The 25,141-nt window shown below is 38.6% G+C and overlaps 1 protein-coding gene across 1 annotated transcript; it reads left to right on the top strand.

Moving 5' to 3' along the window:
* Positions 1 to 12,397: 12,397 nt before the first annotated feature.
* On the top strand, positions 12,398 to 23,398 carry LOC139721756 (glycoprotein 3-alpha-L-fucosyltransferase A-like). The gene is made up of 2 exons (XM_071633082.1): positions 12,398 to 13,239; positions 22,888 to 23,398. The coding sequence occupies exons 1-2, from the start codon at positions 12,398 to 12,400 to the stop codon at positions 23,396 to 23,398; spliced, it is 1,353 nt and encodes a 450-aa protein (XP_071489183.1).
* The last annotated feature ends 1,743 nt before the right edge of the window (positions 23,399 to 25,141 follow it).

Raw genomic sequence — 25,141 nt, 5'->3', positions numbered from 1 at the left:
AGATGGAACTGAAACTCTCAAGATTATGAAAAAGGTAGATAAAAAAGATTGCAAACATGAGGCCGAAACATCTCCCTTGATCTCCTTACAAGCGTTGCCATTCAAACAGTCACAAGTAAATATTGAGTGATTTCGAGGCTTTTTATAATTCTGCATGCAGTTGGTTTACAATTATGACAAAAACGTAGCTCAGATTTATCTTTTGAAATACTAGTAATGAATGATAAACAATTTATGATATTAAGAAGAACACCAAACCGTGAAAATATTTATATTTGAACTTGATGGGTTGAAAATCAATTCAGGCAACATGCAGAAAACGACTGTTTGATCCTTCGTGATCATCGTCCCTGTCCACAATATTATGATTTTTTTTAAAGTCTCTTAATTTCTTTTGATAAATAGGCTATCATCGAGGCAACTCACACGGATATCAGCATGGCAATAGCTATGATGACGGCGACGACGTCGACGGCCATTACAGAAGCAAGGAATACCACCATCATCGCGACTTCATCAAAGGCAACACCGGCCGAGGTGGTTACGAAGTGGACGATGATGCCGATGACGACGTGAGTGGTGAGATAAAAGATAGGAAGCACCACCGACATCGGGAAAGCAGCGAGGAGCAGGAGGAGAGCAACGAGATTGAGAATGACGACATCGCACACAGCAAGGGCAGCAAGGAACGCGAAAGACATATGCGATGGAAAGAGAAGAACGATCACGGCGATGATGATCACGACGACGACGACGACGAGGAGGAGGAGAAGGAGGAGGAGGAGGAGTTTATCAATGACAGGAGGAGCAGCAAGGAACACAAAAAGCACCGGGAAAGCAGTGAGGAGGAAGACAAGAATGACAAGGACAAAGAAATCAATACCAGCAAGGCCAGCAATGAAGATCGGCGACATCGGGGAAGCCATGAGAACGATAGCAGTAATGATGACGAAGACGAAGACATCGATGAAGGCAGGCGCGCTGAGGATCACAGCCAACTACAAGAAAGCAGTGGAAATCAGGACAGGGGTGATGACAACGAAAGTGAACAGGTACATGACAGCCAGCGAGAAAAAAGCGGAAAGTACGAAAGGGTTGACGATCATCGTAAAGGTGAAGACGTTAATGTTAACGATGACAAGCTAAGCGGCAGCAGCGAGGATGTAAAGAGTGACGACGTCAACGACAGAGAGACGAGCGAGGACCATGACCAAAATCAGGAGAGCAGCACGGATATCGAAACAACTGTCGATGACAAGAAAGACGGGACTGATGGAAACAAAGACAACTCCAATGGCAGCAACCACCGTGGCCAATCTGAAGAAAGGAGGGAAAGCATCGATGACTGTAATGGCCACGGGAAAGCCGGAACCGATAGTGACAAGGAGAGCAATGAAGTAAAACAATCTCCGGCGACCAGCGATGAGCATCCGAAGAGAATGATTGTTGGCGTAGACGTCATCCGCGTTTACGGGGAAAGCAAGCCAGAACCTGTTCGACATCAAGAAAGTAGCAATGGTGATGACCAGTTAGCCTCGGATGATTATGGCGAGGTCAACGATGAACTCGATCGACGTCGGGAGAGCAGAGAGAATGAAGGTTATGATGTCGAACACTCTAAGAAAGGAGAAGACGAAGAGAACGCTGACGTCGACGAACAACAAGACGATGGTGCATGATCACTCGGAGCAGGAAGCAGTCCACATAGCATTACGCTGTTTTAATACTGCATTTGTAGAATACAATGAATTTGCAGATCCCGTGCGGAATATATTTTTTTTCTATCACCAACAACACAAATACGAAAGAGAAAGAACTAGGTTTATCAAAGGAAAGAGAGAAAATATACTAAGAGAAAATATGTTAAGCTAAAAAAAAAATAGTTTGAGGAATTTGGAAACAATATCTTCAGCAACATATTCCAGATGAACAAATGAAATGAAAATGAAAAAAAAATGAAATGTGCTCTGAAATGAAATACCAGATTTGAATTTAAAAGGGACAGACTGTAAATCAGCCCGCTTTTCCTTCTCAAAAATCGTCGAAGCCCATGACCTTATTGTGAATTTCTTGAGAGAAAACGAAATAACATTATTCCACCATGTGCCAAATATCTTTAGAAATGATCTTCAACGTGTCGATCAACTTGTTTCCGTTGTGTTTTTTTATGATAATCAATATATATATATATATATATATATATATATATATGTATATATATGTATATATATATATATATATATATAAAATTATATATATATATATATATATATATATATATATATATATATATATATTGTAGTTGTTCCGCGTATTGGCAGTACTAGAAATAGCAATAATAAAGTCACAACAGAGGAATGCAGGGAATGCATTTATAGCCAATCTTGATTTATTGAATAATCCGAATTTTCGAGGAACCTTCCTCTTCTTCAGGGATGACAGTGCGAATATTCACAATGATTATAATCATAATCTTAATAATCATTGTGAATATTCGCACTGTCATCCCTGAAGAAGAGGAAGGTTCCTCGAAAATTCGGATTATTCAATAAATCAAGATTGGCTATTAATGCATTCCCTGCATTCCTCTGTTGTGACTTTATTATTGCTATATATATATATATATATATATATATATATGTGACACTGCTCCGGATTATAGCGGTACAACGATATAATCTTTTAAAGCAATCACTGGTTGATCTTGGCCCAGGTATTACACCAAGGCGCAGGGGGGGGGGGGGGACCCTGGGGTCCCAACCCCCTCCACCTAAAACTTTTTTTTTTGCGTAACACATGGGGTCTTACTACTTGTTCGTCAAGTTTTCTTAGCCCGAAAGTGGCATCAGAAAAATTTAAGCCTCTTTTTTCTTTCTTTTTTCTTGCTTGTCAGCAGATATGTTATCAAAAATGTCTTTTAACTTCCATCTTGATAACCAAATGAACAGTCTAAAGTAGTTGTGCCCTCACTTTCGAAAACGTATGCATAGCGCCGGCCCTGTACTTACCATGGTTGCTGCAGTCCAAATAACTTCGCTCAGGAATATGTCATGAAATATGTTAACAGTCTTTTAATACCGATGAATATGACTTTTTCCAGTCCTAGCTAGCATGCTTTCATATCATAACATTTTTTTTTTCCTTTATCATCTTGCCAATGATTGTCATATCTAGAGAAATATCTTCTGCCATGGTTAGAAAAAAAAAATCAAAACGTTTTTGATTCATTAATTCGGCTTCCGCGAATGATAAAATTTATGTCAAATATCAGTTTGAGAATCATTTGAGGATTTCAGTATTAAAAGTGTATTTTAGAACATTCTTCACGTACATGTTTTTGTTTTGTTTAGAAGCATCTCTTACAAATAAAATGACAAATCTGACCGTATGAAACATTTTCATATTATGACCATTAATCGTTTTCATTCTACAATTTTGTTTTACTGTTTTGACTATATACAGGCAAGTAAGCGTTGTACATCAGAGCTTGTTTTATGTTATGTTGAATAATTTCACTTACAGCTGTAGCTGTATATCCAAAGTCGATGAAATAAGGTAACGAAATTCCACAAAACTGCAATAGCTCTTTCATAAATATTTAAAGTCCAATCCACAGGCACTATAGAATCAAACAACCCAACCAATATCTGAGTCAACTTCACAATGATTTCTTCGTTTGAAAAAAAAATCTATAGACGCTTGCTAAGAGCATCTGTTTTATGGCTGGTGTCAAACAATTTCTCTAAATTAATCTTTAAATGAATTTTCATCAAATAAGAAAATGTATAAAAATGCTATGTAAATGTGACATAACTTCATCTTTGCGTGTTCCCATGGTATGCAGAAATAAATCGCAGACAAATCATGAATTACAGTATGAGTAACTTGTTTGATCTATTGTAATGACAAATTATAAAGTATGATTACTGGTTGCGAACAGGTTTACAATTCTATTCTTTTATAATTATTTTTTTTCTAACGTTGCACCAACTCATGTGTGTCATCTACATACCGCTAGTAGTAACCATGTACATGTACTCAGTAGCTGCAGCTAGGCATGGAATCATCGGTGATCAAATAGCCAAGCCGGGCGGCGCCCTTGCGCTAGCGTTGCAATTGCGCGCGCGCTATTTCACGGGTAGCTAGCTAGCTAGCTGCGCCGTTGAAAGTTACGGCCTACGGCTACAAACGCTAGCGCAGCTTTTTGATTCCCATGCCGCGCGCGCCGGCCAGACCCCAACGTGACTGTTGCGGCCGGACGTGTGTATCATCGGCTGAAGCTCCGCGTCGTCAAGACCACTCAAGCATGTTGAGGACGACGTAAAGTTATGTTTCTGTCGATCTAGACGCTCTACACCTCTACCTAAGGCTCATTTTGGCGGCCCTACGCGCAACGCGTAGAACGTGGGCATAATCAATAGAGCCTAACAGTTACACTACGGTCCCTGCCTCCGCCTTCAATAACCTTGCGACATACATCCACACATACAGTGTCTACATTATGTACCGGTAAGTATTGACGTTTAATAGACTTTAACTTTTAGAGTCTACTAGATCACAGTGACTGCACTACCTAACGTTAGATGGTCAAGACCTAGCACGACCAGACGCCGTTTTTACAGCGACACATTCTTGACTGTCAACGGTCTAGTTAATCAAGACCCTAATCAGCCCGAACTATCGCGAAGTGTGAAGATCTCTGTAGAGCGCGCGCCCCGGGGTACAGTTTATTCAAGACCCTGGCTAGTGTCCATAGAATTCTAACGTGTTTAGGCCTAGGACCTACCCGTTAAGTGATGACACGCTGCATGAAATTTTTGTTTTTGGTAAGTTGTAAATTGTGTAGAACCATGTCAATATTATTAATACAAAAATATGAAGTCTAATTAATAAAGACTGTCCTTTATGATTCTGAGGCATGGTCTGAGGTGACAAAAATAGTGTCAAGATTAAAAACTCAACGTGATCGACATGTTCGCTTTGGCCCGAATTCACGAAGGTGGTAGTGGTACAAATGAAACCATGGTTGCATTGATTTATACCACCTTCATGAATTTGGGCCTTTGTGTTTTGGACCTTGCAGGTACTGAGCCCTATTTGGATTTCATTAGTCATTTATCTCTCAACTTGAGAGCAATGTAGCCATTAGGTCTAAATCTAATGTAGCTGGACTAGTTTAGAGGAGTCGTACTCGTAGGTTAAGCTACATCGTGATAGATTACATGAAAAGAGTAACTAACAGTTAGACCTAAGTGTAGGCCTCTATCATAGATAAAACTACCCAGCTGTCTGTCGAATTCTTTTATGGGCGCTGTATGCGTCAAAAACCATAATTTGCTGTCATAAGAATTCTTAATCTTAATGATGTTAGCAATAGCGTAGACCCCCAGCTCTAATTTCACGCATCACTTGTTTTCACAATTATTTAGTAGAACAGTTTACACAGAAAAATGAGTTGTGGCGTTGCGTCCATAAACCATGGTGAACATTAAGACATTTGTGGAAAGAGGACTAGGGTATACACTCTAGGTCCTGATATGGTGGTTAGTGTGGAGATTTAAAGGTTATGTACCAGGCTCTATCACATATGCAAGAATTTTTGTTTTTAGGCTAGGACTAACTGTAAACTAGACAGAAATACGTCTGTTCGGAGATGTTTTATAACATTCTTTGGCGGTTTTCCTCCGCGACAGAGAAAGATTCCGTAAAGACAGAGTCTGACGGTCCCTGTGGTAATGTCCGCAGACGCACTTGTCCCCTTCCCACCCACACCCCCACCCCCACCCCACTATACATCGTAGTATAGAATCTACTGATGTTTTGGATATAACGCTAATACCAAAGTGGTATTGAATCTATACCAATTTAAGCTACTTATTTATTTGATCTTTATTTTTGCAATTTCATGTCAAACGTAATACACAACATATTTTCTCTCTTGTACAAACCATAGATTTAAAAAAAAGAATGATTATTAATAACATGGATGACTGTTAATTATTGACAACTATCAAATACAAATTACACAGTACATTGATAATAAAGAAACATATATATTTTACTCAAAATTATTGCACATCAGTACCCCCAATATCTTGGACTCGCCATCCGTAAGTATACTATGTTCTTAGAACCCACTTCGTGAAATGTTAAACAGCATACAACGAGAAATTCAGAGAATTCCAAAAACACAGTGAAACAAAACAATCCCAGTGAGAGGTGTCCAACTTTTTATTAGGATTGCTTTGTTTTGGATATCTCAGCTATTAAAAAAAAAAACAATTTTCATCAACTACACTTTGAATTCCTCTTAGAGGAATTGCATTATTTCATGAGTGCTTTTTTTTTTAATCTCGCAAAATGTTATAATCCCATTCCTATACTATATCATCCCTAAATGCCATGGAGAGTAAAGGGGTCTAGGGCAATTACCCCCTGGGCAATTACCCCGGACCCTTCCCCTGGCCCTAATCCTAATCCTAATCCTAATCCTGAACCCAATCCTAACCATAACCCAAGCTCCTAACCCTAAACCTAACCTTAACCCTAATCTTTACTGTAACCTTAATACCACTAACCAGTATTTAGCAGGGGGGGGGGGGCGGTAATTGCCCTGATAGGGAGTAAAGAAGACATCGCGCTCTTTATCATATTGGGTGGCACCATAGAGATAGGTATTAGTATACATCTCTATGGGTGGCACCCGTGAAACGTGGAGGTGCGTTGGAGGTACAAAGACTCGCGCTCCAATTTGGAGCACACAAACCATTCTTCATGCCATTGAAATATCTAAAAAGATATTTCAATGCCATGAAGAATATGTTTCATGCCATTGAAATATCTAAAAATATAATTATTTCAATGCCAGGAAGAATGTGTTTGTCTACGATACTACTCTCTAAAAGAATCGAGTGAAAATGTTCACTCTTAAAAGAGTGAATACAAAAAAAAGAGTGAATTTAGAGTGAAATTGGAGTGAATTTTGAGTGAAAATGTTCGTGTTCACTCATTTGGGAGTGACCTCGGGGATCACTCGAAGATTTTGGAGTGATCCCTGAGGTCACTCTAAAACGAGTGAAAATGAACATTTTCACTCAAAATTCACTCCAATTTCACTCTAAATTCACTCTTTTTTGTATTCACTCTTTTCGGAGTGAATATTTTCACTCGATTTTTTTTTTAGAGAGTATGCATTCCTTGTTGGCAGTCTGGTACGCTGTTCCTCCTTGAACCTGCTTTGTTATTGTACAACAGGGTTTTGATAACAGCATATGAATATCATATGCAAAGGGGAAGAGTATATCCGACTATCATCACGATTATTACGCCCTATACTTTTAACATCCTTCCTTGGTGCTATTTAGGCTTTGCTCAGTGGAAGATCATCACAGGTTAAACTCTGATGAAGATGGCAGAATTTCAGGTTTCTAACATTTTTTGGTGAGATAATGAGAAACCTCTTATGAAGTTTGAAAGAGCGTGTAATTCTATGAGGAATTCAACATTTATTTGATGAAAATTGGTTTTGAAATGGCCGAGATATCCAAAAAATAGCGATTCTAATGAAATGTGGGACCAACACTTTATTACGATCGCTTTGTTTTACTTTGTTTTTGGATGTTTCAGTCATTCCAAACCCGATTTTCATCAAATAAACTTTAAACTCCTCTTAAAATGTTATGCTCTGTACTATATCGTAAGTGTTTTTTTGGTATCTTGCAAAAAGTTAAAAGCCCAATTCTCATCTCCACCAACACTGTACTATCCCTTTAAACTCTGATGAAGCCTAAGTTTTGATTTGTATGTTTTATTCTATTTGGCTTTCATCTTATGAAGACACAGGCTAACGTCTTCGAACGTCGCACATCAGCAGCCGTCATTTCAGATTCTCTTTATCTGTCATTCTGAGTGAGGTTTCTGTAAAAAAAAAAAAAAAAAAAAAAAAAAAACGCCTTTCCTCCAGAAAAAAAAAAAAAAAAAATCACTCGTATGTGGCCAATTTATTAACTGGCGGAAGGACAGGAGATTTAAGAAAAGTTTGAAACAAGAAAAATAAAATCAATAACACGATTTAAAGTGTGCAGAGCATTAAAGAAGTTTGTAAGACCTTTATCAGACCTATTTACTCGACCTTAAGGTTCATAGCGTAGTATAAAGGCACAGGTTGACCATTTTATCAAAACACGGTGACGGAGAGGGATCATTTTCATACAAAGAATGTAAAACGGAAAACGCCCTCTTCAGGCATGCCTACCATGTCTGTGCTTACATTCTGCATTGGTACGCAAGCCGCAGGCAGCGGCTGTGCTGTGAGTACAAAATGATGTGTCAGAAGTAAAAAAGGCATCAAACGCATCACTTTCGTCCATATGCGACTACCATCTCTTTGGAACCAAACAGTCAGTGGTATCAGCAATTATACTCTGTAGGAAAGAGCAGTGCAACACGAACTTGGCTTTACATTGCGGACTACTGCACAGGAGCCTAAGTTCGATCATCGATGCTATTTGAAAATAATTTCCTTGAAGGGAATATTCACTCTGAAGTTTGGAGTTATCAGTTTACCCATGAATACAGGTAGGTGGCTTCATACTCATTTCTTACAATCAAGTTTTTGCTTTGTTATGTTTTATTTAACTAAACAGTCAGTAACACAGCATCTACTCTGGAGGGAAGGGCAATGCAGCACGAACTTAGCTTTACATTGCTGACTTTGCACAGGAGCCTAAATTCGATCATCAGTGTTATTTGAAAATAATTTCCTTGAAGGGAATACTTACTCTAGAGGTTAGAGTTCTTATCAGTTTGAATACAGGTAGGTCGCTTCATACGCATTTCTTTCAATTTAGCTTGTAATTTGTTGTATGATTTGCATTAATATATTGTATGAAGTAAAGCGAAATTTAAGCAGCTAAATGTGTTAAAACTAATGATATACATGAGTTTCAAACTTCTGTATTCATGTGTATGTATACGCAAAATTTGTTACCACAGTCCTTTCAAAACTTTTTCGATTACAATACAAACATTCATTCGTACCCTGACAGCTGCCTGACGAGACACTCAACAGATTTTCATTTACAGAATCCAAAATCCCTAATAGCTCACAGGTCAGTGAGGCATCACGGAGCTGATACAGCTGTACATTGAATGCTTTACCCGACTCCCTGAAGACACGAACTTCTCTGTTTAATTTCAAAGCTAGTTTGAAGAAATATATTTTAACTCAACAATTTCAGTAAAATAAAGTATAATAATTGATATGATTTTGTTTATGCTTTGGTTTGCAATCATTAGTATCATTGTACTGATATACTTAAGAAACATATAACATTCAACTCACCTATTACACTCGCACAGCGCTCACTCACATCTAAAGCATTGTATTATAACGTAGAACAAAAAGAAAATCTGTACTTTCTGTGAGAGGCAAACCGGAGTTATATTTCCCAATGAGGCCATCATCCCAGTCAAGCTATGCGAAATGCTGACGGTCTCCTGCTTCCTTATTTAATTGAATGTACTGCTTTACTTGTATTATATGAAACTATAAATGTTTTACAAAGATATTTGTTATTATGCATGTAGTATAAACTGCACTTTTGTTTTGTATTGCTCCTTTGTCATTTGGTTATGTTTGGTTTAAATTTGTCACGTTGATGTTATTCATTTTTTATTTGATTTGATTTGAGAAGCAAAGTAAATACGAGCGAACGAAATCCTTAGGGCCTATTCTGCCATCCCTATACAAATGATTATGAAAACACGCAAATATACCAGTTAAGCAAAGATTGTTCCTCAAGAGTTTGGAAGCCTGTGTGATGACTATTGAAAAGTCGATGGCAGCATTTTCCAATGTGTATAACTATAATCCAAGTATTTAGTATAAGAGGGCGCGGAACTGCACCTCCTCTAACACTCACATTCAGGAATGTACTCTCTAAAAAAATCGAGTGAAAATTTTCACTCTAAAAAGAGTGAATACAAAAAAGAGTGAATTTCGAGTGAAATTGAAGTGAATTTGGAGTGAAAATGCTCATTTTCACTCATTTTGGAGTGACGTCAGGGATCACTCGAAGATACATGGACGAATAAAAAAAAAAAAGGTTAATTAAAGTATACCAGGATCAATTCAAAACTGTGCAACTTATTAACTCAACATTGGTTACCCAAGTATAATTACTAAGTTTCAGTGCACATGACATATTCCTATGGAGTATCCTTCACTTGATGACTTAAGGGATATTTATTGAATCAAAAAGGGGCATTTAAATCGGGCGTCTTAGATCTCTTTATGTCTCCTAATGCATATGCGCATGTATGAGAGTTGTTTCAGATGGCGATTTGTCGAGGAATGGGAGAGTTTTATGTAAGTTAAGGGTCCCATTTCAAAGTAGATTAAGTTTGCATTATTTGTTCAAACCAATGAGTAGCTACAAAACACATAAGCAGTAACGAGAAAGACTGTCAAAATGCTTTTCACTCGTTCATGTGAAAAAAAAAATCACGAACAAGAATGCTAATGAAATCAAATTAAATGAATGAGTCAACCTTTTGAATGTTGATCTGGATCATTATTCAAATACGCCTGAACTTGAATGATCGCATCGTTAAATCTTATGTAAATCTGATGAAATTGGGCGAAAAAACTTATAATAGAATTATTTCTGCTACTTTCATTTTGTAAAATTTGTTTTCCAGTTCAGGTTCAGTGAGTATGATACTGTTTTTTACGTACACTTCTTTCCCTTAGGTACAGATATTGTCTATGCCTTTAGTAACTCGTAGTAAAAAAAAAAAGCGACCTCCATATCAGGTGCACGAAAACCTTATCATACCTCGTCCTTGCACTGCTTGAATAATGAATATGGCGTTGTGATTAGGACAAACGGTAGAGAGATGGAAGGTAAACAAGCCTTCAACCTCTTTCATTTAAAAATAATTACAGCTTAGCTAAAAGCCATATCGGTGAGTAGGGAGCTTTAGATTTTAGACGCGCGGACGTTCAAAGGGAAAAAAACATGTTCTGAGCGTGCGCAGAAGCGCCGGTCAAGTTGACGCACGCTTCTGCGCACGCTCAGAACATGTTTTTTTTTTTTTCCCCCTCTGAACGTCCGCGCGTCTAAAATCTAAAGCTCCCTAATGACTGTACGTACGGGCCTTGTGCTTCACCCTGCCTTTAATACAGTTTTCATTGAATGCGTATTTGTGTGCATAGACAAAAGAACGATGCATAATGAACTACAGACGATTAGCCATGATAAAGATATTTACACTAGCATTACACACTGCAAAAACATCTGTGCTGAATTTGACACCATGGATGTTAAATCTAACACCGATCTAGTGTCAATTCATAGGACCACGCGCGCAGGTGTACGAAGTATGTTGTGATGGTGTTGAACAGTGTTCACCTGGCGCTTCGTGAGGTTGATTTCACACTGTACCTGGTGATATTTTTGACACTGCGCTGGTGTTAATTCAACAATGACATCGCATGATGTTGATTTGATATCGCTGGTATTATGTCAATGGTATATTACTCGTACAGCTTCAATAGGAGACCCACATCAGCTGATGTTAATGTGATGTAGGCCTAAACGTGTTCACACCTTTTTTCTTTTTCAAAATCAAGTCCTTTATCTGAAGATTCTCGATCGTCTGGTTGAAGTTAAAATCAACAAGAAGAACAGTTACTAGGAAACGATTAAAAATATGTATATTTTGACATGACACCTGGAGGTGTTAATCTAACACAAAAAATGAGCACTAGAAATTTAACACCAGCTCGGTATCTAATACCAGACTTTTTGCAGTGCGGGGGGCAATTCTTGGATGTGAAGATGGACTTCTAACCCCCCCCCCCCCCTCACTATTTTAGAGACATCTTATGGACATTAAGCTTCGAAAGCCATTTTTTCTCAAAAATATGTTCAATTATGTCAATTCCATTCCTGAATGGACGTCAAAAAGCTTATGGTCAAGGGTCATGGCATTTTTGCTAATGTCCGCATTTTCTTTTTTGTAACTCCATCTTCGAATGTCACGTGACAATATTTGATGGGATGTGAAGTGTGGAACAGACAAATCCATGAACTGATAGACCCACAGGGCAACGAAAGAGATTAGTGAACTCACTCAAAAGAAGTTATTTATAATCACTATACTTCAGCTATAGGCCAGTCGTATGATGACACGATCGAGTTGATGCATATGATAAATTAAACGTCATTCTAAGGGTAGCAGTTCAAAAGTGAACATCAAAATGTAAATAAAGTGTCATGTATGAACTTATGATATGGAACTTGATACGCAGTTCATTATTCTTTTATTTTTCGTTTCCAGCTGTTTTTCCTTTCAGGTCTTTCTATTGTTGTGCGTTGGAAACAATTCAAGAATGAGATTAAGGAGAAACATCGGCACGCTCATCCTAGTGACGTTTATCGTGAGTCTGTACCAGTTGATCACCTTACTCAGTGATGTGGACGAGCATGCGGCCAGAAAGTTCTTCTCGCTGTCGATGGAGCTGAAAAGAGAATACTCATCTAGTTACGACGCGAGGAGACACGTAATTTTGAATGCACCAGCTACGATTAAGCGGAACGACAATGTTGCAGAGCCAAAAGGAAACCTTGGGCTTGTCGCGAATGAGTCAAAGATCATCTTGACTAGCTCGAGGGGTCGTGCTAATGCCAGTCTACGAATGCAGATTGTCACAAATTGGTCAAAAGCCACTCACTCTTCGACCTGCTACAGGCGAGTGCATCTTTGGTGCGATCGAAAGGGCGAACTTGGTTTTAAACCAGGCGTCCACAATATCACGTGTCCCGGAAGTACTTGTGACGTCACACTCAGTGTAGACACGAAATTCGACACGATGCAAAAGAGCGAGGCGGTCATCCTTTACCATTGGACTAAGTGGGATTGGGCTAGCATGCATCGCCACCGTCCAGCTGGCCAAAAGTGGGTGTTTTACACCCTGGAAAGTCCTCTCCATACGAAAAAGCGCGTCATCCCTCCCCCAGAGTTTTACCACAACTCGTACGATTACGTCATGTCGTTTCGATTCGACTCCGACTTCCGAGCCGACTACGGACAGTACGTCGACGGGAAGCCGGAACTCGGTCCGGGAGAAGAGAGAAACTGGGCCGAGAACAGGACGAAGCTCGTGGTGTGGATGGCGTCCAACTGCGGCGCGACATCCTGGCCGCGAACCGCTCTGGTGAAGAAGCTTGCTAAGTACGTTCCCTATGCACTCCTACAGTTATACCATGCTGATTTAAACGATCTTTCACTTTTTATGATTGTGAAGTCTGTATTTATGGTACCGCCAGATCCCCGAACAGGTTTTGGGGTGATGGACGCGGTCAACACGCTGTTACAGCCGATTGCTCGTCTCGCACCCCCTCACACGCCTTACCTCGCCAAGAATTATTGGGAGTTCAGCCTCACGGTATGTGGCTAAGTTTAGGTCTGTTAGCTCGCCACTACCGAGGTGAGGGTCGAGTTAACAAATAAACCACCGAAAAAAAAGAGAGAATAATTTAGAAAATGAATTAGTTAGATACAGTCAAATAAAACAGTTTGAGGAAATTAATTTTGGATCACAATAATCAACTTTATTCACCCGCCACCCAGGCGTGAAATATCAATGACAGACAGGTTGGTATAAGTTATTTAACAAAATGTGATCATTTCAATGCAATAACCAAACGGCAGCTTATCAATTCTCACACACATCACACTCTCAAACACACTGACCTTTTAGTTGTTTCTATTCGGGGAAGGGATAGGGAAAGTTAGTGGGGAAATGAAGTTAATATGTGTGGCCACTTACTTATTATTTTTGTTTGACGCGAGTGTCCGAATGTCCGAAGAAATGTGCACACAAAACATGAACGCGAAGGTCCTCCTTTGACGAAGCGGGTGACAGCAGGGATGGGGCGTCTCGACTCCGGGGATGGTGTATCTACCGCAGGGATGGGGCGTCTTCAGGGATGGGGCGGCTCTTGGAGTGGGGCATCTCAGGAACAAGGCATCTGCTGAGCTGGATTTTCTTTGCTCGTTGTACCCAGGTTTAACACGGGCATTGCCGATTGGGGTTCTTGTTCTTTGAATGGATGTCTTAAATTGATGAAGGCGCGGAGTTTCGATGAAATAGTCCCGTTGACAAGACTGGTATTATTTTGTTGTTCCGAATGAAATTACTGGCGTTCACAAGAGTCCGATTTTCGTTGCTTAGGTTTCGAACGAAGTTACTGATGTTGATAATTACAAGTTCAATTTCCAGTCAAAACTTGGACTATATTTCAAAGATGTGCAGCTTCGGAAAAATTAGTAAGTTACAGATGAATAGTGGAGATGAACGGGAACTGGAATACGGGAGCCGAGATAGGGTTGGAGTTGGGGCTGGGACTGGGACTTCGGCCGGGGCGGCTCTGGGACTGGTCTCTCTGCTTCTCGACTCGACTCGACTCCACACTACTGACTCCACTTCGGATTTTGGGGTAAAGGCTGGGGATATATAGGTCATTACACATTCATTAACACACCCACTAAGACATCTCACTTCACGCCCACATCACTCCTCATCTTAATCTTACTCTTTATATTTCCATCCCATAATGATTACTTTTTTGGGGAGGTCCTGAGATTAGCTAAAATGATTGTCATCTTGGATAAGTCATCTCATTGGTCCTAAGTATCATGATCCGCCTACAAGGGATGACAGATTAATACAAGAAATGTTCCAGGAATTAACCAAGTTGTCTTGGACATTTAAACCACGAGTCATTAGAGGGCTCCATTGGGATAGTGGTCAAGACAGATGTGTGGCAGGTTGGGAGACAGTCGACGCCAACACCACTCAATATAACACAAAAATCTGGCGGAAGTTTCCTCTCGGAGTTTGGGATAATTTATCTAAATATCAACACTTTGGGCTTTCAACATTGCCGCTTGCATCCGACGGTGGATGACTCACAATGACTCTTTCTGGCTAATGTTATGATCACTCCGGCCAGTCCATCTGAGCTGCCTGTCTATAAATCAAAAGGGTCTTTGTTTTGGGGAGTTACGTATAAAAAAAGGGCAATGACTGTCGAGGGTCAAGAACCTGCTGCCGGAAACTTTACCCTTGCACTAACAGAATTGGGGAACTAGTCTACAAATTCAGACACAAGAGGGGTATACCGTTTTCGCTAAAACAAAAACAAAGAATACGCATGGAGTACACTCTTGTTTCTGCGGCGTCAAAAATAACTCGCAAAGTGTTAAATGTGACTCGGAAATGGCGCCAGCTAGGAGTCAACTCCTTCCGAGTGAAACCTACTCGGACTTCCGAGTCCAATGATGTCACTCGGATTCTGAGTCACTTTCCGAGTCATTTCTGTGACGTCAAATTAACTCGGAAAGTGTAAAATTTGACTAGGAATGGGGTCAGTTAGGTGCAATCTATTCCAGCGAAATGACACGGATTTCCGAATCAAAAGATCACAATTTCACTCTGATACGGTGTCGTTTCCGGCATTGTAATGTAAGTAGAGGTGTAGTTAGGTAGGTTCACATCTATTGTAGATTGGTTCTAACGTATAGCATATAGCCCAGGGCTACGTACAAAAGATACGAACTACCGTACGGCCGCCTACGGCTACGCCATTAACAGTCAATGTGTCCGTGTCGAAAGTTCATTTTGCCCTAAATAAAACTGACTGTTTAGACCATGTTTCAGGCAATTATTTATGAGTGTTGTGAATGAGGTGGGTACTCACCGATGAAAACTCCTATGTATTCCTCCATTCCGCATTCCTCTAGAAAAGTGCACACAAAATTGTCCATGTTGAAGACAAAAAGTTGCTAGACATCTCGCGGCCGCGGCAGATCGTCGAGAAATGACTTTTTTGTTGTTTTGTTGTTTTTGTTTTTTGTTTTTTTTCGCGGGGGTACTACGTCACATAGGACACATGACATGTTTTGTCATATTGTAGCGCGCGTATGTCATGTACACCGCGCTGAGTATTTCTGATGTGACTCTGCGCAGGTGTAAAAAGTCCGATGACCAAAATGATAACTCAGATTTGAGTCAGAAGTACAGGGTTGGTGTTAAATTGACACGGATCGGAGTGAAAATTTTTTGACTCGGATTCAGAGTTGAAATTTTGACTCGGCAGAAATAAGAGTGTATTTGTCTTGTTATTGCACAGGTAGGCTTACATAGGCCATCATCATTACAAGAAATTAAAAAAGAGACCATTTATGAGTTGATACAAGTAAGAGGAGAAGGAAAAAAAACAAGAAGAAGAAAGGGGTCGAAACGTGTTTTTAATTTTCCTTTAAAATAAAAAAAAAATCCCATGCGTTGCATATGCCTCCTTGAAAAGTGCACGGCAGGGTCGAATTCGTGATTTATTCAATGCCCATATTTTTTTTCTCATGTAACCATTTGGAAGATTAAAAAAAAAAGATACCTTTGTGAAATACAACATAAAATGTTCAAGAACGTTTTTGTGTGTGGTTTTTTTTTAGTTTTTTTTTTTGTTGTTTTGTTTTGTTTGGTTTTTTTTAGCATGGCCACAAGTGTAGTAACATGCATTATTCAACTTATTTTACGTTGTTGGCGCCCAGCGGGATCGTGATGATTTCATGACTTATTTCGGCTTTAACATTACTATTTTACGGGTAGTTTGCGCTCTTAGTTCCCAGTGGGATTGAATTTTCTTTGTCAGTGTTTTACAATACAAAGTAGAAACTGTAGTATTTACCCGGTATAGATACCTTTGTTTTTCATCGACGGTTGTTTGTATTGGCTGTTCGAAAGGCCTCTTATTATTGTTGAACTGATCTTGTAATCGGCCACAAATCATACACGACAGAAACTCCTGTGTCCAACTCGATTTTCGATCCTTTGAAAGCTCTGATTACGTATGTCTTTACTGACTTATTCTCAATCCCAGTAGATCTCTTTCTAAATATTAGTAAGTTATTCGATGAATGTCAGAGTCACAAACGTGATAATGTGAAGATTTAGCAGCAAAGTTTGGCTAAAAGAAAATTGAGTGGAAAGACTGCGTTTTAGTTAGTTTGTTGTATGTGACCATGCACTACAAAACCAACATAGAGTCGCCATACATAAATGTTCATTGGAGGGCAGACTCTGAAAGAGCAGACTCTAAAGCTTTAAGTTATGTATAACTCCATTCAAATGGATTCTTCTAACCTACTGTATATTGGAAAATAAACCCACACTCTGGAAAAGTTTGAACTGAGAAAAGAGACTCTGAGGTACAGGGTCTAATCAAGCACTTAGTCTTTACTAAGCCGTGCTACCTGTGCCATGAATGGAACAAAAACACGGTATAAACCGCTGTAGCAACAACAATGAAGAGACTATCAGATTAATCTGAAATTGAGCATGTTCTATAAACATAATCGGTCCATGTTAAATTTTAAAATTCAAAGCATTAGCATCATCATTTCAAAAGTTATTAGAGTTAAAGGGGGAGAGTGTGTAACTAGGATTTTCAAGAAATGAAATGGGGCAAAAGAAAAACCTTACAATACTCTACCAACAATGGGTTGTAGAAAAAACTGCTGAAAATGCAATTTCCCAATAAATTTATGATCCCAAACTCAAGAGTAATGTTTGTGAAAGAGGAATAACTCTTTCAGTAAGTGGACAGCGTAACTTAAAAACCGTTTGAGGTATAAATTTTGGTATGTATATGGGTGAGAATTTTGAACGATGTACAATTGTCAATTTTCGTACCTTATGACATTCTTTCCCTAAGAACACGCCAGGATGATCTAAGAAACCAGATTTTTTCATGTCATCTCAAAGATTGGTAAATTTCCTTTCAGGAAATATATGGTTTGGTTGACTTTTGCCTGATATTTTTCATTTCACAAGGACTTAAAGCGTAAAAATACGGTAAAAACGCTATTTTCACAATAATTTTTGTTTTTCAAACTAATGATGTGCATTTTTAATGGTACGTGGCATCTAATATCTGACCATGTTCTGGATCTGACATATCATGGGTATGTACCACAAAATTATAAGAACTTTATGAGCACGAATAAAACTACAGAGAACAATTAAAATATCAAAGTCCTAAACAGACGATCGTCCGTGATGCTTTTATTTCTATCGCTGCTGCAAATTCTACTTTGTTGTCCCAACTGTAACGTATACGAAAATTTGGTGTTCCACCTAATGAACATATCCTGCAAAAATTGTACGTCTGCTGGCTGTACATGGGACGTAATATTCTTTTATGCAAAATTATACTCAGTTTTCGTCACGGACGTGCCTCCGCTATTTTCTAATAAAGATCGTAGCCCATGAAACGTTATTGGTGATATTGTTCTGAGTCGTAATCAACTAAGATCTAGCAACACGATAATATGTTTGTTTTGAGTTTCTGTCCATCCTTTGCCAAATAGGAACCGAAATTATATTTTTAAACGAACCTCCAAGAAAAAAAGAACGTCCGTGATGATTAAAACGTTTTCGAGTGGGACACCATCTTGCTTTGATGGCGAAGGTGCATTTTACCTTTGGCTCTCTAGCCGAGGAGCTGCATGTCATGTTAGGAGCGGACTGAGTTTCGTCCGCAGTTTTTGGACCATGCAATTCATCAAAAACCAAGCAAATAATTAATATTTTCTCTGAAAATTCACCTCCTGATCCCCTTCTGAGCAATACATATGTTGTAAGAATGTCAAATTTCTTATAATTTGCATTGACAATACATTTTCAAATTTTTGAAAGAGTTAGGAAGGCTAGGTACTCTCTGCCGATTAGTTATCCGTCCTGGAACATGACCCTAGTAGTAGAACGAACGTCCGTGATAATTCCAGAGAACGTCCGTGACGTATGCAATCCCTCCGATAGGGATAACTTGTCCCGAAAGTGTCCTGTATTCTTTAAAACTTTTGGCTCGAATAGCGACAAATAAAGTTTTACAAAGTAGAAAATGAGTTTAGAGCAGTAGTTTCAGAATTTTTAAGGCGTTATGTGATCATGATGAACAAACAATTGAAAATTTACTCGCAATTTTACGCTTGTTTTCCCTCTAATTATACAAAAAAACAGCTAAACACTTAAAACTAAGTTATAGGAAAATGGAATTTTGCGTAATCTGTAATTTCTGTGCGTTTAAATTTCTTTCTAATGAGGTTCTGGAGACAGTTTGTACTGTTACAGGTTCTGAAAGTTTCGCTCACGGAAGTTCTGTCCGAGAAAGGAAATTTCTAACAATTACAAATATATCACTGCACATAAGATTAATGTTACTTGAAAATATTACCAAATCACCGAGCCGCTCATACCCGAAAGTGAATAGCGTTCAGCACTCAATTTACCTGTAATAACAAACGGAAAACGTTTTTTTCACGGATGTTCGTTGGTTGAATAAGTCAGTGGATTACATAGTAGGAGAAAGAGGATCAGTGCCACTTTTTAGTGACAGGTGCTCTAAGTGTTTATCTTTTGAGTATGGTAGCTGCCGTCTCAAACAGAACACATCCAGTTTTGGTCGCCATAACGGACGTTCGCTGTAATTGTCATAATATTAAATGCCTTAATTCATTCTTATTTTTCTCTTCATGACGATTTTCTCTCATTCCCTCAGTAGCCTGAACATGCTGCGACCAAACAGAAAACAAAAACAAAATAAAACAAACCAAAACAAATTCGAAAAGTGCTACGCAATCACATTCAGGATAATGACGGAAGAAGTCTGTAATGAGCATGTGTTGAATAAGAAACGGAAAAGTTTCAAAAGGACGTGGAAGCAGTTAAATGAAAACGACTGAGAAATAGAGAAGGGATCGAGCTCCAACACACAGAGAAAAGAATTGCCAGTGCACTCCCCTTATACCAAATTCCTCTGGAGAAGTTTTTGTTTGTTTGTTTATGTTTTTTATTCATCGAAATGCCGTCACAAGCGAACAAAAATCATGCAGTATACAATTATTGTCTGATGAAAACACACAAATCCTCCGCTTATCATCACATGGTGTTGTTTTATACTCATCAATGAAAAGCAATATTCATTTGTAATTTTTTCCAAGATTTTTTTTTTCATTTTACATTTAAGAGACAGAGAGATCGTCAATTTGTTTGTGCTTTTGTGCTTACTTTGAAAACACATGTTAAAAAAGTAATGATTAAGAATAGGTTTAAGGTTGCACTTTGATACGTTCGCTCTTCCAAAGATTCGTTACTCCGATGTCCAAAGGTTTGTAATTCCAAAATGGAAAAAAAAAATTGTAGTTAATTTAGGAGGTTTGTTATTAGAAATGTTCTTCGAAAAATAGATATTAAGGATCATTATTTTTAGGTCCGTTCTTCTAAAAGTGGAATGGGCCTGATATTCGTTTAGGTGAAAACAGTTATTATGAGGTTTTGAAATTGGAGGATTTTAGTTGTTAACTTGTTTCTCCACATTTGGATAAGCGAACATAATTTTTCATGTTCCAATACAATAAGCCTTTCGGTTAACCTTCGGAGATTCCTATCATTTACCGAATAAAAAAGCTTCATAATTATACGAACTCTATCAATTTTCGTATTGACAAACTGTATGAATAACGAGCCTCCGAAATGACGCGCTACAAAAGGTTTGTTATAACAAACCGTATTGTATAATATCGAAGTCACAAACATCCATCCAAGTTATATGGAATTATTGTGTCTTGTTATGACGAAACTTCGCAGTATCGAACCTATTATCATTTCTGACTAATATAATAACACAAATTCTCCTCGGTAACAGTGTGTAACACAAGGAGCAAACACAGAGGGATTTCTTCCTAACGTATTCGCTTGCCCTCCCCAGCTAAACTTCGTATTTCTATAACGGAGCACATTTCTGTTGTTTCTCTATATTAATTCTTTGTCATGATTTTAGCTGTGATCATGTTCGTTATATAAAAAGCAAATTTTGCATTGTAGACTTTATATAAAAAGTTTAGGACCTGAATATTTATTTTCATGATAACGAAATTTTGATAAATATATTCGTTCTCAAGGATGGACTACGTCACTGAGATTACACGTACGTTTGCACGTTCATTTACGAGAGATGGAAAAATTGTTTTCTTTGATTCCTCAGTATGAGAAGATAAACAAGCTTATATAATTGAGAATTGGTAATATCTATTCAGGATTTTGCAGAGGAGTTTGTTCTCGACATGATATTGCTGTTTGTTGTGAGTAGAATGCGTTTCCAACTCAAGAGAGCTGCATTGTTCAATATCTTGTTTGTTCCGAACGTCCGTGAGCTACATGCGAACCTCCGTGATGAAAACTATGCTATGTTTGTTGGGTTATAGAGACTGCCCAGATGAGATACATCTTAAAAAGGTATATTATTATTTGGGAGTGAGGATTGAAGTATGGGATAGTGAAATAAGAGGTGAAAATATTGAGTTTCTGCAAAATACGCGTAAAGTTAAGAAAGTGTTTAGCGGAAGAGCAATATTTCCACAGAAATGACGAATTTAGTTAAATCATCAGTTGTCTACCATTACGTACAGGTTAAGAGTACAAGCTTAATATTCTGCAATCACGTACACATGTCCCTTCAGATATTTCGTTAGGATTTTGAACTGAATCAGATCTTTGGAAACTATGTTAAATGGTATTCAAATGTATGTGCAGTACTATTCCTCACGGACGTTCGCTGCTCTGGACATGGTAAACTTCAGCGGTGAATAAAAACTTGTTCCTCTGGGAAAATCCCAGTATAATTGGGTTCATATTAAAGCTTGAGTTATACTCTTTCAGGTAAGATGAATGATTAGATGAATTTCCTACTTTTTGAATTTTGCCTTGTTTTAGCTCAATTGTACATCGTTCAAAATTCTGACCCATATTCATGAGTGGACGAAGTTGTGCCAATTTTGGGATACAATTGCCCAAGGTCAAAGTCAATGACAAATCATCAAAATTTTAACTGTTTCTATGCATTCAATGACGAGATTTTCTAATAAACTTGGTGTATAGGCCTACATGCATTACCCGGGAAAGATTTTTTTTTGAGAGAGAGAGAGAGAGAGAGAGAGAGAAAGAGAAAGAGAGAGAGAGAAAAAAACAATTCGGGACGTGAGGTTATAAAAGTCAAAGGTAGTGTGAAAATGCTAAAATTTCCCTTTTTCAAAAATTTCACTAATTCCCTCATAATATATATATCTGCAAAGCCTTGAGGACTTTTCTTGTGTATACATGTATTACAAATCGAAATTCTCTGGAAAGAGTTTGGTCAATAGATCCAAGGTCAGAAGGTTAAAGGTCAAGTGATAATAAAGCCGCATTTCACTTCTTCCTTCTTATCTCGGAATTGCCTCAAGGTGTCTCCATGAAACTTCGTAAATATCTATGCATGTACTGCCTATCAATGATTTCTTGGGTAATTGGGGACAAAGGTCAAGGGTTAAAGACCAGGTTAATATGCTAGAATAATACTATAAAATGTGATACTACACCTTTTCTCAGTACATTGGAAATGTGTCAAAGCATAAAAGATTAAAGGTCAAGTAACAGTTGTCAAATCCCCTATCTGCTCTCTTAAACAATAATCATCGTTGCCATTGATCCAATTAATCATACTTCAAAGAATGTGATCACCATATTTGTGACAGACATGTCATTTTATTTATCTATTTTTGCAAAATAATTATGTGAAACAGTCATCACACACTGTGAAGACGTAGTTTCGACTTGTTGGGAGAACCATACATTGTGTCAGAGGCATACCAGTCACATAGGGACATTTCTATTTTTTTTTCGGGGAGGGGTGTAATCTCCCATCCCCCCCCCCCCCACTTTTAGTAATGCATTCTTCTGACTGAAACATTTAACATTGATTTACCCTTATCGTATAGGTACATCCCTGTCGATATGTACGGCCGGTGCGGGAATCTCACATGCCAACGGGGTTCCGAGGAGTGCAATCGCAAGCTAGCCCAATACAAGTTTTTCCTGGCGCTGGAAAACAGCGAGTGCACGGATTACATTACGGAAAAGTTCTGGATCCAGTCCCTGGTTCGCGGTCTCGTGCCGATAGTCCATGGCCCGCCGCGCTCTGACTACGAGAAAGTCGCTCCCCCGAACTCATTCATCCACATTCAGGACTTCGCGACAGTTAGAGAACTTGCGGCATACATCCGGCGCGTCGACGGAAATGACACGCTGTACAATTCGTATTTTGCGTGGAAAAAGAAGGGATCCCTGAAACCATACGGGACGGGACCAAACATCATGTGTCAGGTGGGGGATAGGCTGGTAGCGGACGAAAAAGCACTGGCCAACGGGACTTACCAGCCTACACCACAGAAGGACTGGAGGCAATGGTGGGCACAGTCGTGCAGGAGTTTTGGGAAAATACCCGACTAGACTAGAGGTTCGTGTTCGCGATATTTCGCTTACGGCCGATTCATGCTTCTCCTGTTTGTATTCCAGTTGATTGTTCCTCTTGTTTTTGTCTTAAAAGGAACCGTTATCCTTACCTCAGCTACTAGTAGGCCTTTACGAGTGGTGGAGCGGCGAGTTCAATACAACAATCACAAACACCTAAGACAATGTAGATACAGCTTTTTCTTTCTGAGGTCCAATTCTAATATGGAAAGCATTTAAATGAGTGTACTATACAAGGCTCTTTTGATTAAGTTTATTGCCATCGCTATTAGCACTTGCACCACAAGCACTGACAAGCAAGCTAATATTAATTCCTCTGTCTCCATATTTTCTCAAACTTCGGGAGTGCCTTTTATTTTTCTGTCTGCGTTCATTATTTGAAGTAATGCTCATCATTACTGATAATAAGACCAGTGTATCCAGTCCGAATACAGGTAGACAGTAATTCCAAAAGAAGAAGAATTCAAACATGTTTAACTGCTACCTTTTACAAAATCCTACCCCTCAAAGTCTGTCACAGTGAACGGATTTTATCACCTCCCTAATGTAATCGTGCTCTACGAAGAAAAGTGAATCTAGTCGTAACAATTCGTTGCATGTTTATATATATTATATATATATATATTTATATATATATGTATATTTATATACATATATATATATATTTATATATATGTATATTTATATACATATATATATATATTTACATATACATATATATATATATATATATACTTTCTTCTCAGACATGACAAATTCACGATGACGCTTTGTTTTGTGTGTTATCATGGAAACGGGAATTAAAAGTAAAACTTCGTTGTGATCTCATCGTAGATTTTTTATCATATTCATGCACAAGAATTTGTGCAGGAGGCAGAATCTTTCCGGTTGTCCGTCTGTCTGTCTGTCCGTCCGTGCAGCTGCCCCATATATCTAGTTATCGTGATTTGTAAAAAAAAAAAAAAAAAAAAAAAAAAAAAACCACACAACGACAACAACAGCAAACAACAACAACAACAACAAACAAACAACAACAACACACACACAAAAACCCGGCTCTTTATCATATTCATTTTACCTGACCCAAGCTATTTTACGTGAGGTGTGGATTATTGATACAAATTTCGGCAAAAATAGAACCTCATAGAACCTTGGCTAAAATGACTTTATGTTGTAAGAATGTCCACTGATATGCATTTCGATCGGAAGGGTAATACATGGATAAAAAAACAAACAAAAAACAATCACTTACCGTAAAAGTTCGATGCCAAAGGTCATTGTAAATTGGTTGAAACTGTCTTTCAATAGCTTTAATTTCAGCTATGAATATATACACCATTATAGATTGGGAAGAACGATAAAAATTAATCGTTCCATTACCTAAGTAGCCTTTGGACACGGCCTCGCGCGCTTTTTGCCTCTCAGCAGTGTCTGAAAATAGGCTATCGCAGTGTGCGTGACAGCACTGATCGCTGGACCCTCCGACTGTGTTCGTTGCTGTATCGCAGTTAGTCTCGATTCAGACACGCAGGGGATTTAAGCCCAGACCGCATTGGCTAAAGGCTATTACCTAAGAAGTGAAGTGAAAGCTCAAGTTTTAAGAAAATTCAACTAAAATATGATTTCGTTGCCACAAACTTCAAGAGGCATGAGTCTTATGATGTAACTGCGTGTAAGGTATAGACATTTGGGAAAGTACTTCCTTGACTGTCCTTTGTCCGG

This window comes from Diadema antillarum, unplaced genomic scaffold (genome assembly GCF_040938485.1).
Source record: "Diadema antillarum isolate AM-2024a unplaced genomic scaffold, OU_Dant_1.0 scf00000014, whole genome shotgun sequence".
In the NCBI taxonomy this organism is placed as follows: Eukaryota; Metazoa; Echinodermata; class Echinoidea; order Diadematoida; family Diadematidae; genus Diadema; species Diadema antillarum.
This window is presented reverse-complemented; position numbering and strand designations above follow the sequence as displayed.